The 24395-nt window shown below is 42.7% G+C and overlaps 1 protein-coding gene across 2 annotated transcripts in view; it reads left to right on the top strand.

Moving 5' to 3' along the window:
- Positions 1 to 22682, top strand: part of ELP1 (elongator acetyltransferase complex subunit 1) — a 74838-nt gene extending 52156 nt beyond the window's left edge. The window contains exons 30-37 of one of the 2 annotated variants that reach the window (XM_051842674.3): positions 9560 to 9622; positions 10341 to 10401; positions 13316 to 13429; positions 13907 to 14018; positions 16208 to 16335; positions 16788 to 16942; positions 19232 to 19307; positions 22035 to 22682. In XM_051842674.3, the coding sequence (XP_051698634.2) occupies positions 9560 to 9622; positions 10341 to 10401; positions 13316 to 13429; positions 13907 to 14018; positions 16208 to 16335; positions 16788 to 16942; positions 19232 to 19307; positions 22035 to 22102 (777 nt within the window). In that variant the 3' untranslated portion in view covers positions 22103 to 22682. 2 annotated transcript variants of the gene reach the window in all.
- Positions 22683 to 24395: the final 1713 nt, after the last annotated feature.

Genomic DNA, 24395 nt, shown 5'->3' with positions numbered 1-24395 from the left:
AAACTCATTTATTAGTTCAAGAAGCTTTTGCAGCACTGGTTTTGTGGTACAGCAGGTTAAGCTGCTGCCTTTGACACCGGCATTCCAAATGAGCATTGGTTCAAGTCCCAGCTGCTTTACTTTCCATCCAGCTCCCTGCTAGTGCTCCTGGGAAAACAATGGAAAATGGCAAAGGTGCTTGGGCCTCTGCCACTCACATGGGAGACCTGGGTGGAGTTTTGGGATCCTGGTTTTGGCCTGGCTGAGCCCCAGCTATTGAGGCCATTGGGGAGTAAACCAGTAGATAGACATCTCTCTTTCCCTGCCTGTCCCTCTCTCTAACTGCCTTTCTTTTTTTTTCTTCTTCTTCTTTTTTTTTTTTTTTTTGACAGGCAGAGGGGACAGTGAGAGAGAGAGACAGAGAGAAAGGTCTTCCTTTGCTGTTGGTTCACCCTCCAATGGCCACCGCAGTCGGTGCGCTGCAGCCGGCGCACCGTGCTGATCTGATGGCAGGAGCCAGATACTTCTCCTGGTCTCCCATGGGATGCAGGGCCCAAGCACTTGGGCCATCCTCCACTGCACTCCCTGGCCACAGCAGAGAGCTGACCTGGAAGAGGGGCAACCGGGACAGAATCCAGTGCCCCAACCGGGACTAGAACCTGGTCTGCCGGCGCCGCAAGGTGGAGGATTAGCCTAGTGAGCCGCGGCACCGGCTCTAACTGCCTTTCAAATAAAATAAATAAATCTTTTTTTAAAAAAAGTTACACAGAGAAGGAGAGGCAGAAAGAGAGGTCTTCCATCTGCTGGTCCACTTCCCAATTTTTTTTTTTTTAAACAAGCTTTTGGATAGACTCTGTAGGGATTTTTACATTAGTAAACATGGTTTCTATGAATAATTTTAAATCTTTCTAATTCATATATATATATATATATATATATATATTTCTCTTTTATTTCATTGCTAGGACTTCTGGTATAGTGTTGAGTAGGAGTGGTAAAAGTGGATATCCTTGCCATTTCCCTGATATTAGGGGCAAAATTCAGTCATCTTTTATCGTGAAGTATCATTTTTAATTTTATTATTACTATTCATTCTCTCTATTGCAGGGGTTGGTTAAATACCTGTGGCAAACCTAGCCTGCTGCCTGTGTTTGTAAATAGTTTTATTGGACAGCACAGCCATGCCCACTTGATTACATATTGTCAGTAGCTGCTTTTACACAGCAGCACACAGTTGAGGAGTTCTGACAGAGAGGGTATAACTCACAAAGCCTAAAATATTTTTTGTCTAGCCTTTTACAGAAAAATGTGCAACTCACTGCCTGCTTAGTTGAAGAAATCTTTCTATTCCTGGTTCCAAGAGTTTTGTTTTGTTCTGTTTTTTTTTAAACCACAAATGTTGTTGGAATTTGTCAAATACATTTTAACTGTATTTTTTTGTTTTGTTTTTAGACTAGTGATATAGTAAATTATATTGATTGATTTACAATTATGAAACCTCCTTTGCAACCCTGGATTATACTCTTTTTTCTTTTTTTAAAGATATACTTATTTATTTTGAAAGTCGGGGTTATAGAGAGGGAGAGATAGAGATATCTTCCATCTGCGGGTTCACTCCCCAGATGGTGGCAGCATCCAGGACTGTGCCAGGCTGAAGTCAGGAGCCAGGGGCTTCACTGGGACTCCCACATGGTGGCAGGGGCCCAAACACTTGGACCATTTTCCACTGCTTTTCCCAGGCCATTAGCAGGGAGCTGGATGGGAAATGAAGCAGCCAGGATATGAACCCATTTGGGATGCCAGCATTATGGGTGGTAGCTTTACCTGCTGTGTCACAGTGCTTGCCCCCAGGGTTATATCCTTGATCATCATGTGTTATGTTTTTTTCTGTATTGGTGGATTGGGTTTGCTAAAATTTTCTTGAGGACTTTCATGTTTGTGTTAATGAGGATTTGAAGTTTCCTTATGTCATCGTTAGTTTTCCACCAGGTTTGGTATTAGAATAATGGTGCCCTCAACAGAGGGGAAATGTTCCTGTTCCTCTTTTCCTAAAAGTTTGTGTGGAATTGAAGTGAGGAGTTCAGCTCTTGGTTACAAACCTATGTGTCGTTTTTTCAAGCCTGACCCAAAACAGTTGCAGACTTCACCTGGGACGCCTCATGGGGAAAAGCTGGCCTCCCCTCACCAGATTTGGGGTACTGCCAGTGCGCTGGTGGCTGCTGCTGCTGCTGCTGCTGCTTCTGCTTCTTGATAAAGATTTATTTGAAAGGCAGAGGAACAGAGGGCAGGGGGGAGATCTGTAACAGCCTGGCCTGGGCCATGCCAAAGCCAGAAGCCCTGAATTCCATCCTGGTTTTCCATGGGGTTGGCAGAGTACCAATCTTTTGGGCCATCTTCTGCTGCTTTCTCAAGTGCATTACAGGTTTTAAGTGAGTTGTGGTCAAGGATTCACTCCCACTTGTAGGTCTTGCCCTTCATGTAGTTGCATTCGTAGCCATGGCACTTTTATTTCTAAATTTTTTTATCTGAGGCCTTTGGCTAAGTCCAATTCAGACACCTCTGCTGAGGCCTGTCTATGGGTGGGGATGAGGGGGGTGAGAAGCCTTGAAGACATTTTTCTATTCTCTTACTACCCAATACTTTTCTGCTCCTAGCGTTTCCACTGCGAAGCCCCATGGCCACTCCCAAGGCCCATAGAACTGCTGGAGTTATGTTGTAGGCTTCTTTAGCAGTGATACATGTTTGTATTGATCCACCAGATCCTCTCCTGGTGTTTTTCCTTTGGGAAGAATGAAACAGAGGGAGTTGGCACTTAGTGTGGTTTTAGCCTCTTGCTTGTACCAATGCAGTTACTAAAGGCTTAACTCTTTTATTTTTGACTTGTTTAATCAGCTCCTACAAGTCTTGGCAGCTCCTCTCTCTCTCCCAGCTCAGCTGAGCTTGTTATGATATTTTCCTTAAATATTTAGTAGAATTTACCATTAAAACCATCTGGGCCTGGAGTTTTCTGTGTTGAAAGGTTTGCACTATGAATTCTATTATTAGTATACAAAAGCCTATTCAAGTTAGACATTTCTTCTGGAATGGGCTGTGGTAGTTTATATCTTCCCAAAAAAATCAGTCCATTTCATTTAAGTTGTCAGACTTCCTGGTATAAAATTGTTTATAGTGTTGTTACCATGTTATTATTCAATAGGATCTTGAATGATGGCCTGTCTTTCATTCCAGATACTGGTTATTTGTGTCTTTTGTTACGATCAGTCTGGCTAAAGATTTATCAGTTTTGTTGTTTTTTGTTTGTTTGTTGTGTTTTAAAAGAGTGAGGTGGAGCCTGCGTTGTGGCACAGTGGGTTAAATCACTGCCTGCAATGCTGGCTCCCATAGGAATGCCAGTTCGAGTCCCAGCTGCTTGACTTCCAATCCAGCTCCCTACTAAGGTGTCTGGGAAGGCAGAGGAAGATGGCCCAAGTACTTTGGCCCCTGCCACCCATCTGGGAGACCCAGATGGAGTTCTGGCTCTTGGCTGTAATCTGGCCCAGTCCCAGCTGTTACAGCCATTTGGGAATTGAACCAGAGATGGAAGATCTCTCTCTCTATCTCTCTATCTCTCTCTCTCCCCCTCTATCTCCTCCTCTCACTCCTCCTCTCCCCCATCCCCCTCTCTCCCTCCCCTTGGTAACTTTCAAATTAAAGAAATCTTTAAAAATAAATAACTAAAAGAATCAGCTATTTCATTGTGTTTCATTAATCTCTGTTTATTTTTCCCACTTCATGCTTGCTTTGTGTTAAATTTGTTTTTTATTTTCCTAGTTTTTCATAAAGTGATGGCTTAAAGTAATTGATTTGAGACTTTTTCTCAAATCATTTAATGCTATAATTTCCCTCAAGCACTGTTATGGTTATATCCCATGAAGTCTAACATGTAGTGTCTTCATTTTCTAATTTCCCTTGTGATTTCTTCATTGACTCTGGGTTATTTCAAAGCAGATTGCTTAACTTGCAGATACTTGGAGATTGTCCAGCCATGTTTCTGATACTAATTTCTACTTTAATTCTGTAGTGATTAGAAAGCATAATTTTTGTTAATTCAGTCATCTTTCTGTGCAGCCCAAAATATTGTCTGTTTTAGAGAATGTTGTGTGTATACTTAAAAGAACATGAAGTAGATTGTTATTGGGTAGAGTTTTCTGTAAATGTTAACTAGATTAGGTTCACTTTAGCAGGAAGCTAGGTCAGACAGAAGTAGAGGAGCTGGGTATTGGCACTGGCACTCCCCAAGTGGCATCATAACCGCTAAACCAAACACCCACCCCCAATTTAGTTGGATTAAGTCTGCCATCTTGCTGATTGTTTTCTATCTAATTGATCCTTTGTTTTTTGGGTTATTTTTCCTTGCCTTCTCTTGGGTTTAGTATTCTTCATAAATCCATTTTATCCTGTGCTTGGTTTATCTATACTTTTTGTTTTAATATTTTAGTGCTTGCTGTAGGATTGACAATAAAAATCATTAATTTATCACAGCCTCCCTTTAAGTAATCGTGTACCACTTCGTATATAGTGTAAGAACCTTACAAGTTATACTTTCTGCTCTCTGGTCCTTTTTGCTAAAGTTCATGGCATTTGAATTCTGTATGCTCTCTGCTGTGGCCTGGGAAGGCAGTGGAGGATGGCCCAGGTGCTTGGGCGCCTGCGCCTGCATGGGAGACCAGGGAGAGGCACCTGGCTCCTGGCTTCGGATCTGCGTAGCTCCGGCCATGGCGGCCATTTGGGGGGTGAACCAGCAGAGGGAAGACCTTTCTTTCTGTCTCTCTCTCCCTGTCTAGCTCTATTTGTCAAATAATAAAAAAATAAATAAATAAATAAATAAAAAGAGAGAGAGAGAGAAAGGTCTTCCCTCCGTTGGTTCAATCTCCAAATGGCCACAACGGCTGGAGCTGCGCTGATCTGAAGCCAGGAGCCAGGTGCTTCTTCCTGGTCTCCCATGTGAGTGCAGGGTCCCAAGGACTTGGGCCATCTTCTGCTTTCCCAGGCCACAGCAGAGAGCTGGACTAGAACCGGCGCCCATATGGGATGCCGGCGCCGCAAGTGGAGGATTAACCTAGTGCGCCACGGCGAATTGGTTAATATTTAAGGAGATTTAAAAGTGACTCCAGCATGTCATATTTCTTCTCTTTTTTTTTTAAGAGAAGCTGGAAATAGTTAAGTTGTAAAACTGTGAAAATCATAGGACTAAATCTTCATAACGCTGGATTTGGCAGAGGAGTCTGAGACTTATTACAAAAAAAGCAGCAAAAGAAAAATAATCAGTAAATTGGATTTCATAAAGATTAAAAACTTCTGTGTATCAAGGACATGATTGAGAATATGAAAAGCCAAGTTATAGAATGGGAGAAAACATTAGCAAATTATATATCTGATAAGGTCTTATATCCAGGATATACTTGTAAAAAGAACTCCTATAACCCAGTAACAAAAAACCAAATAAACTAATTTTAAAATAAGGGGAGAATTGAATAGTTATTTTTCCAAAGATAGATTGTCAGCAAGCACTTGAAAAGATGTTCAACATCATTGGTCATTAAGGAAATGCAAACCAAGACCACAACAAACTATTACTTAATATTGCAAGAGTGGGATTGTCTGTTTTTTAATGAAGATACAGTTTCAATTTTGTAAGATGAAAAGAGTAAATCAACCATCTGGAGATGGTTGGCCAATCGTGAATTTTCTTAACATTTATGAAACTGTATTCTTAAAAATGATTAAGATGGTAGATTTTATTTGTTTAGTTTACCACAATTAAAAAAAAAAAACAAAAAAGGAAAATAAATGATGACAAGGTTTAAAGAAATAAGAACCTTCATACATTGCTGGAGAGAGTATAAAATTATGCATTCTCTGGGGAAAACAGTTTGGAAACTCTTTGAAATTAAGCAGTTAACATGTGACCCAGCAGTTAACTCCCTAGATACATACATTCAAGAGAAGTAAAAACATGTCCACAAAAGACACTGGTACATGTCTGTTTATAACAGCATGCTTCATGGTAGCCAGAGGGGCAGACAACCCAGATGCCCCTCCATGGATGAATGGGTAAACAAACTGGTCTGTATATAAAATGAAATACTACTCAGAATGAAGAACTGATATGTGCTGCAAGTTGGAGGAACCCTCAAAACATTAGGCTAAGTGAAAGAAGTCAGACACCAAAGGTCACTATTGCTTGGTTCCTTTGATGAGATGCATCCAGAATAGGCAAATCCAGAGACAGCAGATTAGAGGTTACCAGGGGAATGCTGGGAGTGGGAAATGGGGAGTGATTCATCAGTGCATATGAAGTATATGGGACATGGGAAAACTTTAGTCCTTTTTTTAAAAATATATATATATTTTCATTATTTTGTTTTTATCAAGTATCTTTTATGCCTAAAAATATATATATATTTATTTATCTACTTGAAAAGTAGAATGACAGAGATCTTCAATCTGCTATTTGGCTTTTCAAATGCCTGCAGCAGTCAGAGCAGGACCAGGCCAAAGACAGGAGCCCAGAATTTCATCCGGGTCTCCCACAGTTGGCAGGGGCCCAGGTACTTTAGCCATCATTCTACTGCCTCCCAGAATGCAGTAACAAAGTTATATTGGAAGCAGAAAAGTCAGGACTCAGACCAGGCATCCCAAGTAGTGGCTTACCTTGCTGCACCACAACGTCCACCCTGGGGTACTGAAAACTTCTGAAAGTAAGGAGACCACAACATTAGAAATACATTAAGTACCAGCAGTTGTATAAAGTGACCAAGTCAGTGTTATGTGAATTTTGCCTCAGTGATACACACACTCACTCATACTCTACAGGTCAGGCAGCACATTCTACTGTGTTCCTTTGTGATTTGGGGTATGGGAATAAAATATTTACTTTTATTAAATCTTTAATTAAAAAATAACATTTTTTCAACTTTTATTTAATAAATATAAATTTCCAAAGTACAACTTTTGAATTATAGCTGCTTTTTCCCCCCATAACCTCCCTCTCACCTGCAACCATCCCATCTCCCACTCCCTCTCCCATCCCATTCTTCATCAGGATTCATTTTCAATTATTTTTATATACTAAGTAAAGATTTCAACAGACAGCACACACACAGACACACAAAATATAGAGTACTGTTTGAGTAGTAGTTTTACCGTTAATTTGCATAGTACAACACATTAAGGACAGAGGTCCTACATGGGGAGCAGGTGCACAGTGACTCCCGTTGTTGATTTAGCAATTGACACTCTTGTTTATGGAGTCAGTAATCACCCGAGGCTTTTGTCATGAGATGCCAAGGCTATGGAAGCCTCTTAATAACGTATTTATAGTAGTATATGCATATTGTAGATCGTTTAAAATACTGAAAGACAAGAACATGAAAGCACCTTATTCCTGATACTCCAAGTTTGATATTTTTAGCTTCATATTATATATCTTTCCAGGGTTTTCTCTGTGTAAGCATGCACGTATGTGTGTGTGTGTGTGTGTGTGTGTGTGTGTATGAGAAGGGAGTTTTAACCAAAATAAAATAATATTCTGTGAGATAGGCTTTGATTTGCTTTTTTTTTTTTTTTTTTTTTTTTTGACAGGCAGAGTGGACAGCGAGAGAGAGAGACAGAGAGAAAGGTCTTCCTTTGCCGTTGGTTCACCCTCCAATGGCTGACGCAGCCGGCACGCTGCAGCCAGCGCACCGTGCTGATCCGATGGCAGGAGCCAGGTACTTATCCTGGTCTCCCATGGGGTGCAGGGCCCAAGCACTTGGGCCATCCTCCACTGCACTCCCTGGCCACAGCAGAGAGCTGGCCTGGAAGAGGGGCAACTGGGACAGAATCCGGCGTCCGGACCGGGACTAGAACCCTGTGTGCCGGTGCCGCAAGGTGGAGGATTAGCCTAGTGAGCCGCGGTGCCGGCCATGCTTTTTTTTTTTTTTTTAAGATTTATCTATATTTTTTTTTGAAAGGCAGAGTACAGAAAGAAAGGGAGAGACCGAGAAATCTTCCATCTGCTGGTTCACTCCCCAAATGGCCACAATGACCAGAGCTGGGCCAATCTGAAGCCAGGACACAGGAGCTTCATCTGCGTCTCCCATGTGGGTGCAGGGGCCCAAGCACTTTTCCAGCCACATTAGCAGGGAGCTGGATGGGAAGTGGAGCAGATGGGACTTGAACTTGCGCCCATATGGGATGCTGGCACCACAGGTGGCGGTCCAACCTACTATGCACAGCACTGGCCCCTTTGATTTACTCTGTTATGAGTTTCATCTTTTTAAAATGTGTTACATTCTATATGATTTATCACTATATTTAGTAATTACATGTTGGGGAACAAAAAATATTTTCCTGATAAAGGCACAGCATCAAAACTGAAGATTGGCAGATATTGTAGTATAGCAGGTATAGCAGGTTAAGCTTCTGCTTAGAATGCTCATGTCCCATATTGGGATGCCTCATTTAAGTTCTGTCTACTCTACTTCTGATTCAGCTTCCTGCTAATGAGCCTGGGAGACATCAGACAATGGCCCAAGTACCTGAATTCCTGCTACCCATGTGGGAGGCCCAGGTGGAATTCTAGGCTCTAGCTTCAGCCTGGCCCAGCCCTGGCTGTTGGGGGCACTTGGGGAGTGAACCAGCAAATGTAACATTGATATCTCTTTCTCTCTGCCTCTCAAGTAAGGAAAAATAAAAATGTATATATTTATTAAAAAAAACCTTAAGAACTTTGGAATATACAGAACTTATTACAGTCATTTTCCAGTTTTCTGTAGCTTTGAAGTTTTTCAAAATAAGTTAGAAAAATGTATTTTTTTTTTTTTTTGACAGGCAGAGTGGACAGTGAGAGAGAGAGACAGAGAGAAAGGTCTTCCTTTGCCGTTGGTTCACCCTCCAATGGCCGCCGCGGCCGGCGCGCTGCGGCCGGCGCACCGCACCGATCCGATGGCAGGAGCCAGGAGCCAGGTGCTTTTCCTGGTCTCCCATGGGGTGCAGGGCCCAAGCACCTGGGCCATCCTCCACTGCACTCCCGGGCCACAGCAGAGGGCTGGCCTGGAAGAGGGGCAACCGGGACAGAATCCGGCGCCCCGACCGGGACTAGAACCCGGTGTGCCGGCGCCGCTAGGCGGAGGATTAGCCTAGTGAGCCGCGGCGCCGGCCAAAATGTATTTTAAAAAACCGAACATGTTGAGAAGATTACTGTTTGTCTACCCCTTTTCAGTGTGTAATCGTATTAGCCGTTCTGGAGCCCACCTGCACCTGCCGAGTCCCACTAGGTGAAGTGGAGGGGTGGGCATTTCTAATAGTCCTTTTGGTCTTGCCGCCCAGGAATGCAGAGAGGTGGTACTTGTGTTTCGTCATTATTTCCAGGAGAAACTCCTCTCCCTTGTCTTTGTACCAGTATTTATGGAGCATGGAGACTGGCCCAGGCACCATGCTGAGAACTGGGACTGCAAGGGCTGCCAGGGAGAGTGGAGCAGTCCTGTGACCAGGTTTGCCCTTGGTTCTGATGGCATCCGACACTCACCTGGTGTCTTCCTTGCTATTCCCTTGTCAGGATTATGAAGAAGCTGTTCTCTTGCTGTTAGAAGGAGCTGCCTGGGAAGAGGCACTGAGGCTGGTAAGAGAATTTTTAAAATCCTCCATATGTTGGATGCTAAGCAGAGAGAGATTGCAACAGAGACCAAATCAACTGGAATCTCCTATCTTCAGAGGTGAATGAAATTAAGTAGAAACAGTTTAGATTTCTTGTCTAAGGGTGCTTTTAAACCCATTTTAAAAATATTATATTTGATAATGTTTTGAATTCTCTATATATGAAATATTACTGTTGTTTACTGAGGTAAATTTCCTTGGGCACCTTATAGGAGGCCTGCTCCTCAGGAAAATAATACTGCTCACCCCTGAAACGGACCCATTTCTTTTCAAGTATTTTTCAAAAGATTCTTCTTCTTTTAAAGATTATTTGTTTGAAAGGCAGGGTGAAGAGAGAAAGGGAGAAACTGAGAGAGATCTTCCATTCTCTGGTTCACTCCCCAATGGCTGCAATAGGGCTGGGCCAGGCCAAAGCCAGGATCCTGGAACTTTATCTGAGACTCCCGTGTGGGTGGCAGGGGTCTAGGTACTTGGGCCATCTTCTGCTGCTTTCCTAGGCATGTTAGCAGAGCTAGATTGGAAGTGGAGCAGCTGGCACTCAAAGTAGTGCCTGTGTGGGATGCCAGCATCGTGGGTGATTGCTTAACCTACTACACCATAATGCTGGCCCCTCTTTTCATGTATCTTAACTTGCCAGTGACTAGACATTTTCCTGCCTAAAATTATTGTGTTTTTCCTTTTAGGTATACAAATACAACAGACTGGATATTATAGAAACCAACATAAAGCCTTCCATTTTAGAAGGTGAGGGTTATATTTAGAATTCCTCATTTGTTTTTATATCAGTATTTGGAGAAGTTAGAAGAGAGATAAATGGGAGAGCAGTCCTTCTGTTACTGCATTTCTTAATATATTGTGTGGACTCAATCAGAAATTTAAAAAATATTGTTTTAAAAAACTTGTTAAATAGTAACACACAAGAGATTTTAATGTTAGAGACATAAAATTCATTTCAGAGTCTTTGTAAAGCGTGGGCTTGTCCTCCTGCCCTTTCCTAGTATCCTTTGTTAGAGCCAACTGGGTCTCTGAACCAGTGCCTGTCCCCTGCGCCTCTACACCACTGGCACTGAAGCAGGTTGCACAGTGGGGGAAAAAAAGAATCTGTATTTGGGAATAGTTGGTAAACTTGATTATACAACTATATTAGATAATACTATTCTATCAATGGTTAGTTTCCTGCACTTACGTAATATGGTTATAGAAGAAGATATCCTTATTAATCTTAAGAGAGAAATGCTGAAGTACTTAGGAGTGAAGCATCACATCTACAACTTACTCCTAAAAGGTTTCACAATAGTAACCATGAATGTGTTTGTGCCTGTGTTCACAGAGAAACAGGAAATAATATGGCAAAAATGTTTACAGTTGGTAAAACTTTGAAACGTATTTGTGTTCATTGAGTTATTACAACTTTTGTGTATGTTTGAAAATCTTGAGAATAGTAAAGAAAGAAATCAGAACTCTCACAAACGAAGTTTATGTTTTCTAGAGAACAGCTGAGTTTTAGCAGTTCTAGAATAGTCTTGTCACTGTGTACCCTTAAAGACAAGTGAAAAACAACATCAATTTGACTCACAGAAATCTAAGGCAGTGAGGGTTGATTTTAAGCTTTGACTTAAAAAAAAAAAAAAGATTTATTTATTTGTTTCAAAGGCAGAGTAATAGAGAGAGAGGGAGAGGGAGAGAGGTCCTCCATCTGTTAGTTCACTCCCCAATGGCCCCAGTGGCCAGAGTTGGGCTGATCTGAAGCCAGAAACCAGGAGCCAGGAGCTTCATCTGGGCCTCCCACATGGGTGGCAGGGCCCAAAGACTTGGGCCATCTTCCACTGCTTTTTCCAGGCCATTAGCAAGGAGCTGGATTGGAAGTGGAGCAGCTGGGACTTGAATCGGCACCCATATGAGATGCCAGTGCTATAGAAGGTGGCTTAACCACTACACCATTGCCCCTGCCCCTTTGTCTTTTTTTTTTTTTTGACAGGCAGAGTGGACAGTGAGAGACAGAGAGAAAGGTCTTCCTTTTGCTGTTGGTTCACCCTCCAATGGCCGCTGTGGCCGGCGCGCTGCGGCCGGCGCACCGCGCTGATCCGATGGCAGGAGCCAGGTACTTATCCTGGTCTCCCATGGGGTGCAGGGCCCAAGCACTTGGGCCATCCTCCACTGCACTCCCTGGCCACAGCAGAGAGCTGGCCTGGAAGAGGGGCAACCGGGACAGAATCCGGAGCCCCGACCGGGTCTAGAACCTGGTGTGCTGGCGCCACAAGGCGGAGGATTAACCTAGTGAGCCGCGGTGCTGGCCCCCCTTTGTCTTTTTAAACAAGCCTATCCTGCAAGTAGTGTCTAGCCTTTCTTAGGTTAATTGACATCCACCTCCCCATTCTTATTATCCTGCTTTCCTGTGGTAATTAAAAGTGTTGGTGAGATAATTTTTGTGTCATTCACCTTTGGTATGCCTAGTGACTAGATTTTTTTTTTAGATTTATTTTATTTATTTGAAATACAGAGTTACAGAGAGATGTAGAGACAGAGAGAGAGAGTTCTTCCATCCACTGGTTCACTTCCCAGATGGTCGCAATGATTCGAAGCCAGGAGATTCTTCCAGGTCTCCCACGTGGGTTCAGGGGCCCAAGGACTTAGGCCATCTTCTACTGCATTCCCAGGCCATACCAGAGAGCTGGATTGGAAGAGTAGCAGCCAGGACTAGAACCGGCGCCCATATGGGATGCTGGTGCTTCAGGGCAAGGCTTTAACCCTCTGTGCCATAGCGCCAGCCCCATGACTAGATTTTGAAAGCATCCTTCCTGACCCTGTAACAGTTTGCCTGGCCAGCTCTTACTTGGATTTTCACCAGTAAAAAGGACCTAGAAACATGCAAATAATTCATCTGCATAAAACTAATACCTATGAGTAAAATGTATCCTTGGGTGGTAGTATTATTTTGTTTATACATATATTTCTGAAGATTTATTTATTTGAGAGGCAGAGTTACAGACAGACAGCGGGAGAGACAGAGAGAGAAGTCTTCCGTCTGCCGGTTCACTCCCCAAATGGCTGCAATGGCCGGAGCTGGGCCGACCAAAGCCAGGAGGTTCTTCTGTGTCTTCCACGTGGGGACAGGGGCCCATGCACTTGGGCCATTGTCCACTACCTTCCCAAGCCATTAGCAGGGAGTTAGATGGGAACTGGATGTGCACACTGCAGATGGAGACTTGACCTTCTAAGTCATAGTGCCAGCCCCCGTGTTGTTTTTGTATATTCTGTTAGGGCCTTTTTCCTCTTGTGTGTTTTTCTCTTGGATGATAATTTTCAGACATTATTAGTTCATGAGCATTTTAATAGATGCTTAGGAAGAAACATTTAAGTAATTTGCCTCCTATTTTTGTTAACAGCTTCCTGTGCACAACATTTATTTGCCAGTCTTCTTGGGTTAGATAGCAAATCTCCATTCAGGTGATTTCAAGTTTGGTAGTTGAGAGTGTTCTTGTATGATATTGATGACACTGAGATCTGGAATCTGAACTTTATTTCATTAGCACTCATTTATTTGAGAGACATAATAACCTCTTTCATTTTATTAAATTCTAATCCAGTACCTCCCTGCTTAGTTTTTTCTCTTTGGTTGAACATTGTGCTCAAATTCTTTTTCCTGCTGCCTTACCAGCCTATAAAAATTACATGGCGTTTCTGGAGTCTCAGACAGCCACATTCAGCCGCCATAAAGAACGTCTGTTGGTGGTTCGAGAGCTCAAGGAGCGAGCACAGCAGGTGGATCTGGGTGAGTGTCTGTGCGAAGACCTCTGATACCTGGTGGGGAGGTGGAAGTCAGTCAGTACCACCCATTGTCCAAGCTGCTAGGTGTTCCCTGTGATTTGACAATCTTGACCCCATGGGGAAGGCTGAGGCTGTCACTCAAGCTCTCGGGGGCCGTGGATGGCTATGCTTATATGTGTTAGGGGAGGCTTTGCGGGACAAGATTTCTGCTAGACTTTCCCACCTACCTTATCCAACCAGAGCAGTGACCATATCTCTTCCACTAAAGAAGTTTCTGTGTTTCCAAAAACAAAAAAGAACTTTAGTAAACTACTGATTTATAATAAAAAGAACTTTATTTCAGTGTTGTCTCATTCATTTTGAGAATAACTTTGTGATACCATTCATGTGCTCCGGTTGACTGTGATCCACTTCACCTCTTGAAGGTGAACCCAGGCTAACAGAGAATGTTTTCCGGTGTTATCTGGTTCTTCTTTTCTAGATGATGAGATGCCCCATGGTCAAGAGGCAGACCTCTTCTCTGAAACTAGCAGTATTGTGAGTGGCAGTGAGATGAGTAGCAAATACTCCCATAGCAACTCCAGGATATCAGCGTATGTATCCTATTTTTTCATCAGAATGACCATCCCTGGGGTGAATGAGGAAAGTAAAAGCAAGGAAGGTTTTCTACTAGGCCAGTAAGGTGGGAGTGGGGAGGATATTCTTCAAAGCTATGTGGAAGCTGTGCGAGGACTTTCCCAGTCTCACAGAAACATTAGACTTTATGTTGAAATGTTTCCTTCTACAGCTTTGTGACATATGTACTTGCCCAGTGCCCATGAGGTTCTTCTGTTGGGTACACAATTTATATGACATCTGATTTTACTCATCGAGCAAATGTTAAGTGACTATAATGTGTAGCACCAAAAAAATGAAATGATGAAGAAAAAGGATTCAGGTTTCTTCAGTTCAAAATCATGATTGGAAGAAATTAAAATATAAATTAAATCATCACACTTTTACTCAGCAATTTGGCAAAACTATTTACTGAACACCTGTATGCTATGTTCAGTGACAGTTACCAACAACTTTGAAAGAGATTTGATTTATAAGAACTTATTTTGTTTGGGAGACATGAAATAATGCAAAATTATATATTTAAACAATGTTTTAGCAATTCATAGCAAGAGTCTATGACATTATATGAGATGATGAGAAATTGCAAGAAAGATAACTAGAACTGGACTTCTAAGAGTTGGAGAGAGACCAGCCTTGTGGCATAGCAGGTAAAGCCACTGCCTGTGATGCTGGCATCCCATATGGGCACCAGTCCCTGTCCCAGCTGCTCCACTTCTGATCCAGCTCCCTGCTAATGGCCTGGGAAAGCAGCAGAGGATGGCCCAAGTGTCTGAGCCCCTGCCACTCCTGTGGGAGGAGACGTGGAAGAAATTCCTAGCTCTACCCTGGCCTAGCACTGGCAATTGTAACCATGTGGGGAGTGAACTAGTGGATGGAAGATCTCTGTTTCTTTGTCTCTTCCTCTCTCTCTGTAACTCTTTCAAAATAAACAAATAAAAAAAAAAAAAAAAAAGAGAGGGGCAGCATTGTTGCTTATTGGGTAAAGCTACCACCTGAGATGCATCCCATATGGACACTGGTTTGTATCCTTGCTGCTCAACTTCTGATCCAGCTCCTTTCTAGCTGCTTCTTGGTTGTTTCTTTTTTTTTTTTTTTTTTTTTTTAAGGATTTATTTTTGTTTATTTGAAAGAGTTGCAGAGAGAGGTAGAAACACAGAGAGAGAGAGAGAGGTCTTCTGTCCGTTGGTTCACTCCGCAAATGCCCACAATGGCCTGAGGTGGGCGATCTGAAGCCAGGAGTCAGAGCTTCTTTCCAGGTCTCCCACGAGGGTCCAGGGGCCCAAGTACTTGGGCCATCTTCCTCTGATCTCCCAGATGCATTAGCAGGGAGCTGGATTGGAAGTGGAGTAACCTGGACTTGAACCAGCACCCATATGGGATGCTGGCACTGCAGGCCAGGACTTTAACCTGCTATGCCATAGTACTGGCCCCTGATCCGGTTCCCTTCTAGTGGCCTGGGAAAGTAGCAGAAGATGGCCCAAGTGCTTGGGCCTCTGCCACCCACAGGAAAGGCCCAGATGAAGCTCCTGGCTCTGGCCTGGCTTAGCCCTGGCCATTGCAGCCATTTGGGGAGTGAACTAGCAGATGGAAGAACTGTCTCTCTCTCTCTTTCTTTCTGCCTCTTTCCCTCCCTCTCTCTTTCTCTCCCTCTCTGTGTAACTCTGCCTTTCAAATAAATAAATAAATCCTTTTTTTAAAAAAAAAGTTGGGGAGAGAAAGTCCCAAACAAAACAAATGACAAAATGAAAGATCTCTGAGCCAGGAAAACATGGGATTCATATATATTTCATTATATTCAGATTTTAACCTAGTATGTCTTTTTCCACCTTCTTTAAATTTATCTTTGTCTTTAAATTTATTTACCTTATTATATTAAAATTTGCATTGGTTGTTCTTCTGTTCATTGTTCCATCCTATTACCAGAACTAACCTCATTTTACTATGTATTTCAATTAAAACTTTGGAGCAAAACATCCCTTTTTAGAGTTTTCCTTATTATTTCCTGCTTGTAAGACCCCTCCCACGTTTATGTGTGGCTTTATCACTGTGATGCCATTTTATCCCATCCCCCATACCAATACCATCCAGTTTCCCAGCAGCTACATTCATTTTTGTCAGTGCGTCACAGGGGGACCCCCTTTTAAAGAGCTCCCTGACTCTACAGGAGATCTTCCAAGAACCGTCGCAAAGCGGAGCGGAAGAAGCACAGCCTCAAAGAAGGGAGTCCGCTGGAGGATCTGGCCCTCTTGGAGGCTCTGACTGAGGTGGTCCAGAGCCTTGACAAGCTGAAAGGTATATTCTCAGTACTGGCCACCCCAAACAGTAAATGGACAGCACAGATAGAATTCAGTAGATAGTTAAAACACAGTTTCCCATCTGGGGAAAGATAAAGACTTTGAACAGGAAGGGTTCTTTCAGTGCATGTTCTGGAAGCAGCTCTTCTCAACCAGTCACCTGGAAGCCTCCTTCCTTTGGCGTCTACCCAGCTGACGTGTGAGAGATTAGCACTATGCTGGACTAGAACATTGCAGGACACTGCTGCCAGCTTGGCCCCAATGTGTTTGTTTTCCTTTTGCAGTAGATGTGTTGAATTATATGAGCATTTCCAAAGAAAGAAGAAAATGTGGGAAGAAGCAACTGTAATGTGATATTAGAAGTGTTTGCTTTGAAAGGGAACTATGGTATGATTCAAGCAGGGGAGCTAGGAACATAACTTACCGCTTTCTCAAATTTCTTCTCTTTAGATGAAGTCTACCGTATTTTAAAGGTACTCTTCCTCTTTGAGTTTGATGAGCAAGGAAGGGAGTTACAGAAGACCTTTCAAGACACTCTGCAGTTAGTAGAAAGATCACTTCCAGAAATTTGGACTCTGACCTACCAGCAGAATTCAGCCATGCCTGTAAGTTTTATATTCACACAACCCAATAGAAGTCAAGCAAAATGCTTTCTGTGCTTAAAACATAACATGCCATACTTAAATTATCTTAGTTTTGTGTTTGGGCTGTCAGTAGAACTTTCTGTATGCCTGTAGTGAAACTGGTACATCTTGGTGTAGATTAAATGGGCTCTTCTTTTTCCCTTCTGGATGGAGCAGTTGTCCTGGAGTAGATGGGAAAGTCAGATACCCACCCCTGGCCTTCCATGAGGTTGGGTTAGGGAGTGGGTATAAGTGTCAGCCCTTCTTAACCTGGTTTGGAACTCATGGATGGGATCAGAGTCTTTAAAGGAACCACAGAAAATTGTTTTTCCTTTTATTTTATGGAAAATGTGACTTGTCACTTCTGTGTTGTTGCAATGAACTTTGCTATTAATGTTTAGGGCTGAATCAGCTTTGTGTCCCATGAAGAATTCTAATGTATTGTCATCTGTTTTGCTTGTTGTTTGCTCCTCTGTTCACTCTCCTACCTCAAATCTATCATTAAGAGTTTTGATTTGTATTCAGAAAAACTGATCTATCCGTCAGGCTAGTAAGGAAAACTGTAGTGTATGCATTGGTTAAGTGATGGAGCACTCAAGGGAAAGGGAGCTACAGAGGAGGAATGCAGAAGTAGTAGTGTCTAGGAAGCAGCTCTACAAAGAGAAACCTCGGTGACTTACAGGTCAGAAACTTGGATGCCGGAGCCTGCAGGGCTGCATCTGGAACCTCTGGGAAGAGGGTGACAGCCAGCTGGTCCTCAGATTTCTGAAAGGGCATGATGAGGCTGATTCCAAGTTTACAGAAATCATTGGAAACCACAATGAGCAGCTGCTGTTGGGGCGGAAGCAAGCAAATCCTTTTCTTCTTCCAACAGAGCATAGCAGGGAGCCAGCCGACAAGGAGGAATGTTTCGTAAGGCCTCCTAAGTCATGAGCAATGTATAGAAGAGCAGGCTGAGAGCTGAGAGAGGATGGCGATCAACTCTGCTTAGAAGAACATAGGCCTCCTGGGTCTTGATTTCCTTATTTTGAAATAAGGATAATTCTTCCCCACTGTGCTTCACTGGAATTTTTTTTTTTTTTTTTTTTGACAGGCAGAGTGGACAGTGAGAGAGAGAGAGACAGAGAGAAAGGTCTTCCTTTGCCGTTGGTTCACCCTCCAATGGCCGCCGCGGCCGGCGCGCTGCGGCCGGCGCACCGCGCTGATCTGATGGCAGGAGCCAGGAGCCACGTGCTTTTTCCTGGTCTCCCATGGGATGCAGGGCCCAAGCACCTGGGCCATCCTCCACTGCACTCCCTGGCCACAGCAGAGAGCTGGCCTGGAAGAGGGGCAACCGGGACAGAATCCGGCGCCCCGACCGGGACTAGAACCTGGTATGCCTGCGCCACTAGGCGGAAGATTGGCCTAGTGAGCCGCGGCACCGGCCTCACTGGAATGTTTTGAAACTTAAGTTGAAGTACTTTACAAAGCATAGAAATAAGAATCAGGACCCCACAAACACTTCAGTTTGCTGTAATAGGTGTTTGCTAGAAGAAATGTAATCATTATCTTCAAAACTGTAGTGAATGTGAAGCTAACAACTTATGTGTGCCTTCCCCTTACATATCCCTTCCCCCTTAACTGCTAATACCAATTTTATGACTCTTTTAGGGAAAATGATGAGGAAAATGTGGTTTTGGTTGGTAGGTTAGGTTTGGTAAGGAATATATGGCATATGTCCTAGTATATGTTCAGGATGGCTTGGAAGTGCTTTTGAGCTTATGGTATTGCATCTGAGACTGAGGGACTACATTCCAAGATGAGTGACAGCAAACCAGAGGGCCTGGCCTATGTCCAGAGGCTGCTGCAGGCATGAAATTCCTATGAGATCCTGTGTTTTACCTTTGGCAATGTGTGCAGAGTTTGCATTCTGCTCCAGAGGATGCACATATTTGTTTTGATGTAAAATATGCATTTCCCACAACTCTTGCGTGTAAGATACCCTGTATTCTGTAACTTTTTGTACTGTCCCCCCTCCCTTTGGGGTGGGGCTTGCTCATTTGGAAAAGGTAGAGCATTTTGTAGGATTAATTTTCCTACCCTTCCCTCTTGTTCTTCTGGGACAAAGGAGATATGGACATCTGAGACGAAACTGTAAAAGGTGGAAAATTAAAAACACATAGGAAAAAAGAAAATTGCTGTGTTTGATGCTACACCAGACATGACCTTTGGCTTTTGCAGTCATCAGAAGTGTAAGATGGCATTTGCTGATACAGTCTGCTTTCTATTTAGGTTCTAGGTCCCAGTTCTACTGCAAATAGTATCATGGCCTCTTACCAACAACAGAAGACTTCCGTTCCTGTTCTTGGTGAGAATTTTTTATTATAATGCTAAGCAGAAGGAATATTTGTCAGTGTTGAAAGAAGTGTAAAAAGAGATTGATTATTAACTATAATTCTCCCTCAGTTCTAAGAATACATCTTTAGTGTGGTCATTTTGATGTTCCTAGATGGGATCTGGTGCAGTGAAATCCAATAGAACTTTAAATGTATAATTAAAAAAAATTTTACTGACAGTGGCATATACTTGTCCATACAAGTATATCACAGTGACAGTTTGAGTCTGAACAGTCTATATTTACATATACATTAGAAAGATTCTTCTGGGAACAGGTGTTGTGTACGGTAGGTTAAGCCTCCACTTGGGATGCTGCATGCCACATCAGAGTACCTAGGATGGAGTCCTGCCTCTGTCTCTGCCTCCACTTCCCATCCAGCTTCCTGCTGGTACACTTGGGAGCCAGCAGATGATGGCTCAGTTACTGAGTCCCTGCCACTCACATGGGAGACCCAGATGGAATTCCTGATCCTTGGCTTCAGCTTAGCACAGCCCTGGCTCCTGCAGGGTTTGGGAAATGAACCAGCAGATAGTATCTCTCTCTCTCTCTCTCTCTCTTCTCTCTCTCTATATATATATCTGACTCTCCCCTTAAATAAATAAGAATAAATATTTTAAAACAATGTTAACTCCTTCTTTTAAAAAAGAGAAAGGTTCTTAGGAATTGCTGTTTTTGGCTATTGACAATCGTGCATTGAACCTCAAGGGCATTTTCATAATCCTTGCTTATATGAGGTCCTTGTGAAAATTGAAGAGCCGTCAAAACAATTATTTTAGGGCCATAAAATCCAAACATGGAAATGTAGAAGATGTTAAGTCCCACCTCCACCTCCACTCCTGATCCAGCTTTTGTCAGAATTATTACTGTCTTTGCCAAAAAGTTAATACTTGATGTTTATTTTCAGGTAAGTATAGAATCAAATGTAGTTGTATTTATGCCTAATTTTTAAAAGTGTTTTATTTGAGAGGCAGAGAGATACATAGACAAATAGCTCCCATCCTCTGGTTCACTTCTCAGATACTGCAATGGCCCCTAGCTGGGTCCCCAGCCATAAGCCAGGAACTCAATCCAGGTTTACCAGGTGTGTAGCAGGAACCCAACTGCTCAAGCCATTACTGCTGCCTCTCAGGGAGTGCATCAGCAGGATACTGGAGCCAGGGTACTCTGATATGTGTGTGACATGGGTGTCTTAATGGGCTACTTAACAATGAACCCCTGCCCCATGCGCAGTTTTTAAAGTGAAATAGAGTACTTTATAACATTTTTTAAAGAAAAAGTCTCATTCAAACACTTTATGAAATTATGGGCCTTTTGGCATTTTAAGTAATGTTTTCTCAGTGCTAGGGTTCAAAGTAATCAAAAACTCTCGTGGGCTTTTACTTAGTTTTTTATTTTGGGAAGATGGGGTAGGTAAAGAGCCAGAGTATCCAGGAGTACATCAAAAGTTCACAATTTTTTTGCACCAGGATAAACTTATCTTTTATTTTGATTTTCCACAAATGATTTGAAATACCCTTCTATATATAAAATTGTAAAATCTATGTGATTTGTTGAGACAATCTAGATTCTAAAGTATGTCAAGGAAAATTAAATTTGACAATTTCTAGTAATGCATCTATATATGTACATACATATATTTATAACTTGAAAGTCATGATTTTTTTAAAAGACTTATATATTTATTTGAAAGGCAGAGTTACAGAGAGGCAGAGAGAGAGAGAGAGAGAGAGAGAGAGAGAAAGAGGTCTTCCATCTGCTTGCGGCCAAAGCTGTGCCGATCTAAAGCCAGGAACCAGGAGCCTCCTCTAGGTTTCCCATGTGGGTGCAGGGGCCCAAGCACTTGGGCCATCTTCTACTGCTTTCCCAGCCCATAGCAGAGAGCTGGATTGGACGTGGAGTAGCTGGGACTCAAACCGGTGCCCACATGGGATGCTGGCACTGCGGCAGCAGCTTCACCCGCTACACCATAGTGCCAGCCCCCGTGGTGTTTTTAAAAGCCATTTTATATTTTCCACACATTGTTAAAATATTCTTTGAAAATAATTTTTAATATCTTTATGGCTCATGTCAGATGTACTATTAGAAGTTTAATTATCATAAATAATGCTGGGAGAGAACATCGTTATATATACATATTTTTCATATTACCTCTACTTCCGCTATATGATTCTTAGTTAGATAAGAGTCCTTAAATCTAGAGCATGCCTGGAGTTTTAGGTACAATGAAGGCTTTTCCCTGACCCCTGCTCCCTTTACTTTTCAGGCAGGGATATCTTCATTGATCAGCATGTCTGTAGAATTTCTATTAGCTTTCCTTATTGCCTACAAGCCACCACGTTTTTGGTGCTCTTTTACAGTCAAGCTGTTGTACAGATAGTAAATCCCACAGATCTTAGGTGTAAATCTGATGAGTTTTATTAAATGTATATGGCCACCACCACTCCTTTCCAATTTCAGTATGAGTGTAGAACGTTCTTCTCCCTTGAATCACTGGTAAACATACCTGGAGCTGAAATGCAGTCCTTCTCAAGGTAGGGCTCTGACCACGAGGCTGCGAGTGTAACAGGCATGTGAACTCTGGTGCTGGTGGCCGTCATGCAGGTGCAGAGCCTGTTCACCCAGTTTCTTCCACTTAGTTACTTTCTCAGCTCCCCACCAATCAGAGAGTGTCTCACAGTTTTCCTCCTTGTCTTTTAGATGCTGAGCTTTTTGTACCGCCAAAGATCAACAGAAAAACCCAGTGGAAGCTGAGCCTGCTAGAGTGACTGTGCCCAGCTGGGAGGGTTCTGACAGAGGAGACCATAGACCATTCCCTGCCCTTTCCTGGTTGTCCTTCCACCCCTTGTTCCTTGAGGCCTGGCTGTTGAGAATGAGCCTTGCTGGGAGTGCTGTGTGTGCCACACTTCAGCAGACACCAAGTGATTCTATTTTTATTTTATTTTCTGTATATCTTAATTATTAGAAAAACTTTTTAAGCTTTAGCTAATATAGCATATTTTTAAATGCTACTCCTTAGTGCTGTGTGAGAGCACATTCCTGGTAATCATGACATTGGGTTCACTCTCAGCTTTAGGTCTGATTCATATTGGACCCTGGACAAGTCACATAATTATGTTGTGCTTCAGTTTTTTGTCTGTTGATTGGGAATAACGTTTCATGGCTTCTACCTCAAGTTTAAAGACAAGTAAAATAATGTTTCTAAATTGTTATGTTACTGGAAGAGAGCACTCTATATAAATATTGTGGTTATTAGAGCTACTGGTGTTTGGTTAGATATAGTCATTTAAATGATGTCTCTTCACCGTAACTAAAGCAGAATAAAAAAATGAAATGTATGCTGTGAAATTCCAAGCCTTCCTATGCTGACAGCTCTGTTTTTAACACCTTCTTGGGTCTTGTGCTTCCAGGTGTAATTGGGCTGAGCCTCCTGTAGTTACACTCTCCACAGGGACCATTTCATTGTTTCCAACTAGAGAGTTAGCAGTGTTAAAGCTGGAACAGTTTAGAATTTCCCAGCCAGGGCCGGCGCCGCGGCTCAATAGGCTAATCCTCCGCCTAGCGGTGCCGGCACACCGGGTTCTAGTCCCGGTCGGGGCGCCGGATTCTGTCCTGGTTGCCCCTCTTCCAGGCCAGCCCTCTGCTGTGGCCAGGGAGTGCAGTGGAGGATGGCCCAGGTGCTTGGGCCCTGCACCCCATGGGAGACCAGGAAAAGCACCTGGCTCCTGGCTCCTGCCATCAGATCAGCGCGGTGCGCCGGCTGCAGCGCGCCGGCCGCGGCAGCCATTGGAGGGTGAACCAACGGCAAAGGAAGACCTTTCTCTCTGTCTCTCTCTCTCACTGTCCACTCTGCCTGTCAAAAAAAAAATAAATAAATAAAATTAAAAAAAAAAAAAAAAAAAAATAGAATTTCCCAGCCAGTGTCATGCGGCCGGTAGGTATTGTATGGCATACAGGGTTGTGAATTACTGTTTGTTCTCCAAATATTGCTTCCTTTAAAAGAAATGTTTTTGTCAGTGTCTAGGTCATTTCACATTTTTCTTTGTGGTGCTTAGCTGACCTCTGTTGCATTCAGTTTCTCAAAAGAACTTTCAGTTATTTCCTTTGGAGTAAATGAAAATGTTTTCTCTTTTTGGTGAGTCCAGAAAAGGCCCTGTTCATTTTGACAACAGTTTTGTGGCTAATCACTGGGTAAAGTAAAACAGTTTTTCATGTTTTTAATACCAAAACTAGACTTTCATTACTGTACATAAACAGGAAACACTGCTTTTGATCCTCAGAGTATAGATTTACTCAAGTGTAATTTAAAAAAATTCTCCCTAGGGGGCCAGCATTGTAGTGTAACAAATTAAGCCACTGCTCACAACACCAGCATCTGATATGGGCACCAGTTCATGTCCCAGCTGCTCCACTTCTGATCCACCCCCCTGCAAATGGCCTAGGAAAACAAGCAGAAGATGGCCTAAGGCTTTTTGGGCCCCTGCCACCCACATGAGAGATCTGGATGAAGCTCCGGGCTTGTGGCTTTGGCCTTGCCGAGTGCTGACTGTTGTGGTCATCTGGAGAGTGATCTCTCTCTTTGTCCCTCCCTCTTTCTAACTAACTCTGACTTTCAAATAAATAAATATTGAAGAAGAAAATTTTCCCCAATATAACAAGATGCTCACTGCAGAATCTAGCAGCATTTGCCATATCAATCACCTTTTTAATGTGTTTGAACATTTTTGCCAAATAGAAAAAATAAAAGAAGAACAAGATCATAGACTGCTTTGGGAAATCTAATTTTTGACTCCTAACCCTACTGGATTTGCTATAATTCAGTGCCCCTCATTGAAAAGTTGAAAGTACCTTGTGACTACTCTTTGGCATGGTAAATGGGCATAGTCGCTTACCTAGCACTTCAATGTAGTGTAGTCTTCTTGTTTGGATAGTAGACTGTGGTCTGTTGATAACAGTGTGAATCTTCACAGGGAACAAATTGGTACGAATGCAGATTACTGTTGATTACTGTCAGATTACTGTCTGTTGTCTGAGCAGAATTGAATTTTGTTTAAATTGAAA

This window comes from Oryctolagus cuniculus, chromosome 1 (assembly GCF_051225735.1).
Source record: "Oryctolagus cuniculus isolate XC-2025 breed Fujian yellow rabbit chromosome 1, ASM5122573v1, whole genome shotgun sequence".
Lineage (NCBI taxonomy): Eukaryota > Metazoa > Chordata > Mammalia > Lagomorpha > Leporidae > Oryctolagus > Oryctolagus cuniculus.
Note: the sequence above shows the minus strand (reverse complement) of the source record. Positions and strands in the feature narration are given on the sequence as shown.